The sequence below is a fragment of the Strix uralensis genome, chromosome 7 (assembly GCF_047716275.1).
Source record: "Strix uralensis isolate ZFMK-TIS-50842 chromosome 7, bStrUra1, whole genome shotgun sequence".
In the NCBI taxonomy this organism is placed as follows: Eukaryota; Metazoa; Chordata; class Aves; order Strigiformes; family Strigidae; genus Strix; species Strix uralensis.
Window position 1 is genome coordinate 10,030,469 of NC_133978.1, and position 10,960 is coordinate 10,041,428.

The 10,960-nt window shown below is 45.8% G+C and overlaps 1 protein-coding gene across 4 annotated transcripts in view; it reads right to left on the reverse strand.

The window, feature by feature from the left end:
* Positions 1-10,405, reverse strand: part of BICC1 (BicC family RNA binding protein 1) — a 115,160-nt gene extending 104,755 nt beyond the window's left edge. For all 4 annotated transcript variants that reach the window (XM_074874403.1, XM_074874402.1, XM_074874401.1 and 1 more), the window contains exon 1: positions 10,067-10,405. In XM_074874403.1, the coding sequence (XP_074730504.1) occupies positions 10,067-10,268 (202 nt within the window). In that variant the 5' untranslated portion in view covers positions 10,269-10,405. The remainder of the gene's footprint in view (positions 1-10,066) is intronic.
* Positions 10,406-10,960: the final 555 nt, after the last annotated feature.

Genomic DNA, 10,960 nt, shown 5'->3' on the forward strand with positions numbered 1-10,960 from the left:
CTCAATGCATTACCACAGGAGACTTGTGTCCTAATTTGTTCGGTCAGGCTGCAGGTCCTCTTCCCACTAGGGACACTCCGGTCAAACTCCCGTGGGCCAGAGCACCCCTGGCAAGACTGCAATCTGCAGCCAAGCACAGCACCCACACACCCCTTGTGTGGACAAGAGCAGGCTAAAAGAAGGTGCCTACTGAGAACTGCCCGTCCCAGCTGCCATCTTCCCAGGGGCTGTGGGGACTTGGGTGCCAGCACCCTCCCCAGGCCCAGGCTGCAGCTGAGCCCACGTTAGCCGGACCCAGCCCTTGCACACAGCAGACCCAGGGGACGTGCAGTCACCACACGCCATCTCATGTGACAAACCTGGTGCTGCATCATTCTGGTTGGTGCAGGCAAGTGAAATAGGAAATGTGCTGGGTATTGTCACTTGCTTTCAGAGTTGCTTATTTAAAGCCCCACCTACCTCAACATCTAAAGCAGACTATCCAAAATATTACCTTTTTTTGGTCAATATATAAGTATTTAAGGAAATATGACAGGATACACCCCTGGCACAAGAGATGACACAAGGGTTAAAATAAAAATAAAAAGTAGATATATGGAGGAAGAGGTCAGTTTCCCCAATATTTTGATTATCACTGTTCATCATGAAACAACAGTTCCCAGGCAGAGGCCAGTAGTCAGCAACTGGCCACGAAACTGCATCACATAAATTTGGCAACACTATAAAAATGTAAACAATGACTTGCAAGATGATTAGCCTGTATTTAGGAGCCACCATAAAGTGGTAAGTGTCTGAATAAAAATTTTAAAAGTATTACTGATTTTTTACCTGTTCAAGAGAACCACAGCTTAAAAATGCAAAGGCAACTTAAACTTTTGACCGCTCCATCAGTATTTTAAGTTTCACTGACATGACAGTAAAAAGCATCAATAATCAAGCATGAGAAATCTGAAGTTAAAAAAATAACTCCAAATCCTAGGACTTTTAAAGTTGGGGTGTACAGACCAGTTTTTCCCAGCAGATGTTTCTCACTGCCCTAGGAAAGGCAAATCGACCCCCTATATGCAGTCACAATTTTATCAAGCCTGGAGTTCCATTCAGGCTACAAAGTACCATTTTTAATACTGGTATCTGATCAAGCATTCATCTAAAAATGTGTATTCATAGTCTTATTCAATACATAACATCAATAAATATTATGCTCTAATATTGCAGTCCAATATTAGATGTAGTATTTTAACAATTAAAAAAGTAAAATTAACATTAAGCTCTGTAGTTAAGACTCCTTTGATTCCTTCACTCTCCCAAGAGACATTAGTGATCTCACTTCAGCACTGAACACTGCAAAACTGGCAAGTCTCCAGATTCTATGGATTGTTTCCTTTTCAGAAAAAGGAGAAAAGTCATAAAATGAAATTTTGCCTCTTGTCCTGTCATTAGGCACCAATGAGAAGAGTTCAGCTCCACCTGCTTATACCCCCTGCCACGCATACACTAAAATTAGTATGATCCTCCCTGTGCTTCTCAAGATTAAAGCGTGACAGCCCCAGCTGACTCAGCCTCTCCTCCTGTGTCAGATGCTCCAGTCCCTCAACAGTTTTGTGGCCCTCTGCTGGACTTGTTCCAGTATGCCCATGTCTCTCTCTCGTACTGGGGAACCCAGGTCTGGACACAGCACTCCTGATGTGTCTCACCAGGGCTGAAAAGCAAGCAAGGACCACCAGCCTCAACCTGCTGGCAACACTCTTTCTCATGAAGGCCAGAACACTGTTGGGCTTCTTTGTCACAAGGCCACACTGCAGGCCTGCTCATGATCAGCACTCCCTGGGTCCTTCTCTGGATGCTGCTCTCCAGCCTGTTGGCCCAAACCCATCATGGTATATGGGGTAATTCCTGCCCCTGGTGCAGAACCTCACATTTCCTTTTGTTAAGCTTCATGACATTTCTGTTGGCCCATTTCTCCAGCCTGTTGAGGTCTCCCCAAATGCCCTTCATCTTCACATCCCTGACTGGTTTTTCCTTGCTTGCAATTACGAAGTCCAGCAGAGCACACCTCCTGTTGTCACCTCCTTGATCACCTATGTTTGGAAGTTGTCACAAATGCACTCCAGAAGCCTCCTAGATTGCTTGTGCCTTGCTGCGCTGTTCCTCTAGCAGAGAGTAAAGTCGTCCTTAGGGATTGAGGCTTGCAAACATGAGGTTTCTTCCAGTTGTTTGAAGGAGGCCTCATCTGTTGCTTCTTCCTAATCAGATGGTCTGTAGCAGACACCCATAACACTCCCCAGACTGGTCTACGCAATAATCCTGAACCACGCTCTCTCAATTGGCTCATCCTCTGACCCAAGGCAGAGCTCCATGCAACCCCACTGCTCCCACATAGAAGTGCAACAACCCCTCCTCAGCATTCCAGCCTGTCCATCCTAAAGAGCCTATAGGCACTCATGGAAGGACTCCAGTCCCATGAGCTATCCCACCACACCTCTGCAACCTCAGTGAGATCATAGCCCTGCAAAAGCATGCAGACCTCCAGTTCCACCTGTCTGATACCCACGCTGCCTGCATCAGCATCCGGCACTTCAGGGATGTAGGTACCCACTTGCGTGGATTTCCCAGGAAAGGTACGACAGCTTCTCCTGTAACTGTCCTGCAGGCACACACCCATTGCATGCCTTCCGGATTGATGTGCTCTGGTTTCCATTACGCTAGAGGTACACAGCCAGAATAACGACTAGGACAGACAAATGCCACTACATGGCCAATCTCTCCATGAAATCTGGTTTGTAGCAGAAAAATTAAACATAATTATGCTAATAGACAAGTGATTTACTCACTCCGACACCTAGTGTTATCTCTGTTCTTTGTTTTAAACCCCCTATCCTTCACACCTATCTTTTCTTGCATAGACAGAGCTTTTCCCCCCAGCATCCAAAAAACTACACTTTCACCTATAAATATGAGAAAACTTGTTGAATACCCAGATTCCTCAGGCTCTATTAGCTAGAGAGATAACAGCAGAAAGGATACAGCTCTGTGTTTTATATGAGGATTACAGTTACACCAATAGCTCCATACATACAGTGACCTGGCAGAAGGTTGCTATTATTCATGAGCATTCCCTCACAACATCAATGAACCTTTAACAGGAAACAGTTTTTCTGAAAACTATGTATTCCTATTCCAGTAAAGAGGATATCACTGTAGACATCTCTCCATAAATCAGTAAAGAGGATATCACTGTAGACATCTCTCCATAAATCAGCTATAAGTCACTGAAACATGAAGAGTTCCATGTGAGACAGTCATACAGATCTGAACCAGAAACAAGAAAGCCTAGTCAAACAAAAACAGGTACTGAACAAAAGTTGCAGATATGTTCAGGGAATGTTTTTACTTGCTTAAGTTAAATTTACTTTAAAAACTACCACTGATTAACAGGTAGCATCTTAAAGTAAAAAACCTTAAATGAAGTACTCATTCCTTCAGCTACAAAACATACACATAATTAATAAGCTATCTGCTCAAAGTTCATGAAAGTCACTACTGAGTCTTCACAGTAAGGGATACTACTGTAAAAAAAGTAAATTAAAGCTATTAGTTCTTTAACACAGAGGTCTGAAATTAAAGAAAGCTAGCATGTTTCATTGTTTGACAGGCATAAAGCCAAAAGCCTGAAATAAGTACTCAAAATAGGACATATTTTCCAATGGAGGTAAAGATTACAATATAACCAACAGGAATGTGCAAGCCAGCAACACTTAACTTAGCAGTTCATGCCAAACCATGATAGTCCGTTGTACTACTTAAAAAACACTGAAACTTGAGAAAGTGGTATTATTACAATTGTTAACAATGGAATGCAAGAACATTTTTAAAATACAAGTCACACAAATATATTTATTTTGTAGAAAGAGACTATTGAGCATTTAGGGATTTGAAAACCTGACAAAGAACTTGAATTTTTTTTCTGCTACATGCAAGTTAAACACCAAATGTAAATGCTATTAGAAAGGTTCCAGTTTCCCCACAACTATGTCCTTGTCCAGGTTATGCTGATACATTGCAAGGAACAAAGAAGAAAATAAAAACCACCAACAGAAATCTCACAATTTAGTAGAAAAAACATTTTTTTCCTCTAGGAAAAGAAACTGTGTTTAGGACCTACTGAAATATGGAGTTTGAGAAGATATTTCAGTAAGAATCTGGTCAAAGAAAAGATGCATTTCATATCTCAAAGCTCCAACAGGGACACAGGGAACTTTAAACAGGAGTATAAATCAACAGCACTCTCAGTATTTTTAACTTCGGTTGCAAGCAAGGTACACTAATTTAGTTTTACTATACAGATTTCTGCCACCATCACACACAAAAATATCCAGAGGAGAAGCAGTAATTCCTGCTTAGCCATTTAAACATAAAAACCCAACATGAATTTAGCGTGGAGCTTGCCATTCCCACACAAATCCCCATAGCAGTCAAAACCATTCCATTTAAGTTATCACCCGGTAAGCAGCTAACTTGCTCAAAATCCATTAATTCATGTCTTCAGGGTCTAGACACTAATAAAACTATTGTTTGTAGCAAAGTTTCAGTAGAGGTCCAGATTTCCTATACCATCTCCATCTTCTTTAGTATGTTCAAATATAAGTGCTTTTCTCCACCCCCCCCCCAACTTTGCTTGTCACACTTATCAATTTATCATTCTCTGTAGTTGAAACAAACTAGTAGAGAAGTCTCAGAAAAGTATTAAAAGTACACTTTCCCACATAGTTATGCATTAAGTTGAGAAAATATCCTTGTTTAAATACAGCAAGTTTCACCTGACAGATCAGCAAACAAAATAAATTGGTTATCATCCAAGCATCAGAACTAGGCATTGCGTAAGTACAGTCTTCGGATCAGGCAATGACCTCAAGGGTGACCTTTAGGTAAAGGAATTCACAATTGATTTTCTGTAGATTTACAGTGAGGAAGTTTCACCTAGATTAAATTGTGCAAAAAAGTTATCTAAGTATTCATGTCACTTCCCTCTAAGAAAAGCAGGGGTTCTATCTTTTGGTGAAAAATTACTAGTTGAGCATTTTTTCAACTCCCTGTGACAGGCAAAAAGCACAAAAACTGAGGGAGCAGGATGGGGGAATGGTCACCCAACACTGCGATGGCAGGAAGGAGGGGTACGCAAAGGTACGCAAATGAGCTGTTTGGACTGACTGTTCACAATAAATTTGAACTCCAGTACTTTTAACCCTACTGCCTGAAAAATATTAATTAACCCTTTATTATTTTTAGAAATCAAGTCTTCATTACATAAATGAAGATTGACATGATTCCTATAAATTCTGACCTACTCCAGGCACTATTGACAGTCAGTACTAAATCAGCACAGGGCACTGCTATTTTCCAAGATTACTACTTGGTATCAACACAGCCTGCTCTGGAAAGTGAGCTCAACAGCAAATAGGGTGCTTGTGGTGCTAAGTACTCTTCAGAGTTTCTAAGCAGGTAGGTCTGTGCTTTTCTTCATGTGTTTATTTATCAATAGTCAAATAAGTGCTGAATTATCTCATTAAAAAAAATAACACACCACCCATAAAGTTTCAGATCCATAATTAAAATTATCCCAAAGAGTCCTCAAACTCAAAGATGATGCATAAAAACCAACACAGAACAAAGAAAAACATAATTCTAACAGGCACGCCATTTTTTTTTCTAGAGCCATATATAATACAGCACATACAACACTGCTAGAGTTAGACTCTTATTAAAAAATAGCATGGATTTTGTTTTTACCCAAGTACTGTTGTGTGACAGTGCATTATAAAGTCACAAAGTATTTAAGCATGTGCAGTACATACATCCCATCAAAAACCCCAATGTCTGTTAAAGAACATGACATAGAAAAAGGATTATTTGAAATGCAAGACTGGCGTTTGTATTCAAGAATAGGACACAACAAACAAGAGAAAAAAAGTTGCTTTTGTTTATTCTGGGTTTTGTTTGTGAGGTTTGTTTTTTTTTTTAAGGTTCATGACCCACTTCTCTAAGTCTACTGATTGCTGTGACATTAGCTGTTAGACTATACTTTCTGGACAGCTCTTCTAAGTTTAATGTTTTGCATTTTTGTAATAATACTCAGCTGCTATGGTAACAGGCACTCAAACATGCACTAAGTAAATCATTCCACAGTATTAAGTCACCTGAGTATTCACCAGAATTTAGCACAGAGCAGCTATAACTAACAGGGCTACTATGAAATATCATCCTGTGTCACTGCTGAAAAGAATAGCTCATCCACTTTACTCAAATTTGCATCCTGGAGAACAAGTTTAGAATAAAGAGATCTGTTCACCAACAAACTCTGATGAAGACCCAAAGCATAACATAGCTCACACCCCACTGTAAAGTCTGAGATTTGTTTATGGAACGTTATTCCAGACATCTATAAGTAAGCAATAAAACAGTCATACAAAGTAGTTAGACACAACAAGAAAAAAATATTAATCTTATGTTCAAGGTTTTTACCACAGCTTTTGGATTTTCTCATATTCCAAACAGAAAAAGCAAAGCTCTTAGAGAAGCTCCCTCTACCTTTCATTTAACTTATTTATCCTAAGGCTATTCAGCACCAAACTCCAAACCACCAAAAATACTAAATTACTTCAAAGTGGAAAAAAACCAGTACCAGAAGCACCCTCAAATCTATCTCAGTTCAGATACGATGGGTAGCAAACTAGCCCCATCAACTCTTTTTTGAAAAAGAGCTACCCAGTGTCTCTCTACAGCACTACTCCAGTTATGGACTCTGTGTCTGACAGTAAGGTACCCCAGTCCACCCCATGAGCTATACAGTGTGCTATGCCCAGGGGAGTCTCGCTGAAGTCAGCATTGTCCCCCAAGAAACCATTCACAAAACATCAAGCACAGGAAGGATGAAAAAAACATGGCAGAAATGCATAAAAAAATCCAGTAACGCAATCACAGAATGTAATAGAAGCATCAAGTGGAACACTGAGTTTCTTCATATTCTTTCTACCCCAATTGTTTTTTACATTTCATCATTAGTACAATAAACAACAGATGTTGACTAGGAAAGAATAAGGGATCCCCGAGCAAGAATGAGAACATTTCCTGACAGGTTTCTTCAACAGATGGTGTTGCAAACTTGGCTTTAAAGATAACTGAACTAAAGATGACATATTCTCACTTTCCCATAATATAAGAAAGCTATGGTGAACATTAGAAGAAATCATAAGTTTTTTAATCATTTAAGAAGTAAATTTCACAAGTGTAAACATGCTCTCTAGCAGCTGGTAAAAGCAAAAGAGGAGCCTTTAAGCATCTGGTATGAACAAGAAGCTGTATTTACACCAGCCTGAATTAAAAAAAAAAAGACAAAAAATTGGTAACTTTTGGGAATCAGAAATCTGGTCATCACACCTTAGACTACAGATATGTTTCCCTTCCACAATGCAATTTCTGCATATTTTAAGAACTTCCACTGAAGGATCCGGTACTAGAAACCATAGGAAACACGACCCTATGAATCGTCTAACAAAAGTTAGTTTCTGGAGATGGCACACTGCTTCCTTTCCATTGTTCCTATCCTACTAGGGGGAGTCAAAGTCTCCAAAGTTATGTGGCAAAACACAAAGTTGTGTGGCGAAAGATGGCCACACAAAAAAAAAAGGGGGGGAAAAAATGATGTTTAAAAAAAAGAATCAACTTTGGCTTGTAATCAGAAGTATAATTGACTCTGAATTCCTGGGTACCAGTTACAGATCTGACTTCACAACACCCTCTGTAACACCCTGGCAGAGGTAGTCGATGCTTGAGGTATTCTCCTACAAGAAAAGGATTGGTAAAACCTATCTTGTAGAGAGCCAAGAGATGAGAAAAAACTTTTAAAGTATGGAGAGGAAACTGGAAGAAAGCAATAATGTTTAACAAACAGTTCACAGTTTTCTGACACAAAGAACTACTACATATGCCTCATGTTTCCTAATAACCAGTTTTTCATTACCAATAAGCCAGCCAGACAAAATCATTTATTACCGAGACCAACACATACTCTTCTTCACAAAAAGGGTAACTACCTGATGCAAAAGCTCCTCAAACCATCATCTGAAGCATGTGTGTTCTAGACTGGACATACAGCAACCTCTCATCAAAGAGCAGGCAGCATTCAGTTTGCATTTACTCACTGTACTCTATCAATCATACACTTTTTACTACACTCTTATGAGGAGAAGAAAAAAATTTTAAAAGGAGCAAAGAAAAATATCTCTCATTTTGACACCGACTACTACTGGATGACACAACGTATACAGTATTTGGATTCTGCTTAAGAGCTTTGTTTACCCTTGCATGCTTACTACCTCAGACTGCGTGTGGCATGAGAAAATGGAAATTTAGTTCGATACTAGAGGAAAACATTAAGGCAACCTTCCATCTTCTTCCAGCACTTCGCAATTTTTGACCCTTTTCCTTACCACTTCATACACAGGAACGCTTTTTGTTTTCAATACCCACGTGTTGTTGGTTTTAAGTCACTTCTGATGAGCACATCTTTATAAATAGTTGCTGCTTATGAGACTTCTGTTTCTCTGAATTCCTTTCTCTTTACTGCATTACATAATGAGATTTTTCTACTAGCACTAAAGTATTAACTGATTAAAGATTAACTCACCCCCAAGAGAGAGAATGTCAATTAAAAAACATTCCAATCATTGTAGTCACCAAGTCAAACCGCAGCTCTTCGGTGACCAACCCAACTCGCCCGCTCCTGCTCCTCTGCTAGCTCCCGCAGCTGCCATCGCTGGAGGAGGCAGGTGCTCTGCTCTGACGGGATGGATGGTCAGGCAGCGAGCACCCACGGCTTCCCGGCAGTGAATGAAATGCCTTCCATGTGACATGTCACACAAACAACGGTGAAATATTTGTCAGGGGTTTATTTGTTTTAGAAATGTACACGAATACTTGAGTTACCATGTTAAGTGTAATACTATGTGTTTACAAAAGGGTAGCCCCAGAGGAAAGGATACACTTCTTGAAGCCACCGTCACCTTTCTTTGTCGATCCAAACATACCTTGAGATTTGGCAATGTAAGACCTGAAACTCACCTCCGTTCTTAGGGGGTCTTCAGATGAGACAGCAGGGAACACCCCAGGGGAATTACCCCACTCAGCAGCATCCTCAACTGGTTTAAATCTATTTATCTGTTCTTTTGCAACAAAACCGACAATTGCTACTCCCGCACTATTTTGTCAAAAGCTGCCTACGTAACTTCCACTGAAAGTTAGATAATTCAAAACATATTGGGTCAAAATATGTAGTCTCAAGGAAAAAAACAAACCACTATCAAAAAAAAAAAAAAAAAAAAAAAAGAGAAGCAGAGCCGAAGGCCGAGCGAGTCCTTGAGCTGCGGCTGCCGCTGTCAGCCCTCCCGGCGCCGTCCCCGCTCCTCCGGCCGGGACGCCCGGCCCGGCTTCCGAGGCTCCTTCCCGCTACGCGGCGGCCTCGACCGTTCCTCGAAAGCCGCGAGCCGGAGCCCCTGCCAGAGCGGGGCTGGGCCGCTCCGAACGCGGGCTGGCTGAGAGACCTCGACCCTCGGGGCTGCAGCCGCGCAGCGCGCCGGCTGCCGGTGCGGGACGAGCCGCGGCGGGGCTGGGCACCGGCACGACCCGCGACTCCGCGGCCGGCCCGGCCCCAAGCGGCATCCACCGGCCCGGGGGTACCCCCGTCACCCGTCCCCGGGCCGTAACGCTCGGATCCGCTCCGGGCATGGGAAGCGAGGAGCCTCCTTCTCCCCTCGCCCCGGGAGGCCACGACAGCGCCCGGGGGCCCGGAACCGGCCCGCGGGGCTCCCGCCGACCCAGGGCCGCGTCCGGCGCCCAGCGGGGCAGGGGCCACCCCGCCGGAGGGGCTGGCAGGAGGGTCCCCAGCCCAGCGGCGGGGCAGGGGAAGGCAGGGCACGGCCAGCCGGGCCGGGGACGCGGCGCGGCCCCCTCCCCTGCCGCCTCACGGCCCCCCCCCCCCCCCCGGGACCGCCGTCCCTCTCCCCGCCCTCACCTTGGAGCATGGCCTCCAGTTTCTTCCTGTCCACCCGGAATCGCTCCTCGCCCCACTCGGGGCTGTGCAGGGGCCGCGGCGGACCGGCCGAGTCCTCCTCGGAGCCGGGCACGGGCGAGTCGGTGCTGCGCTCGCTGTTGGAGCCCGGGTCGGAGAGCGGCTGCTGCAGGTACCCGCTCAGCGGGTCGCACTGAGCCGCCATGGCGCTGCCGGGCGGACCCCGCCGCCGCTCCGAGCCCCACTCGGCCGCCTCCCCGCGGGACGCTATCTGCCCCCACAGCCGCCCCGCCGGCTCATCCCAGCCGCCGCCTGCCAGAGTCCCGGCCCCGGCGCCGCCGCCTGCGCCCGCCTCTGCCTCCGGCTCCCCGCCGAGTGTGCGCGTCCCCGGGCCGGCGGCGGCGTCCGCGGCTCGGCGGCGCCCCCAGCCCGCCCGCAGCCCGCACAGCATCTCCGCCTCCATTGGGCCGCCGCCGGCCCGCCGGGGAGGGGCCGGGGATATCCCCGGCCGCGGCCCGGGAGGAGGGGGCAGCGGCGCGGCGCGGAGGGAGGAGGGAGGGAGGGGAGGGGAGGGGAGATGCCGCCCCCAGCGGCACCGCCTCCGCCGCAGGGCCGGCGCGGGCCGGGGTCCCGCCAGCGGGGCTGCAGGGGCGCCGCCGCCGCCCAGCCCGGCCCGGAGGGCGCCCCCCGCTCGGGGCAGGCCCCGCCGGAGGGTGAGCGGTGCCCCGGGCGGGGCGGGGGGTGCCGGGCTGCCGGCGGCCCCCTCAGCCGTCCCCCTCAGCCGTCCCGCCTCCGCCGCCTGAGGGAGGGTCGGCCGCGACCGTGCGGTGCCGGGTGAAACGCGGGGCGGGCGGGGTGGCGGCTCCGGGAAACGGGCGCTAAATAACACCTCGGCCC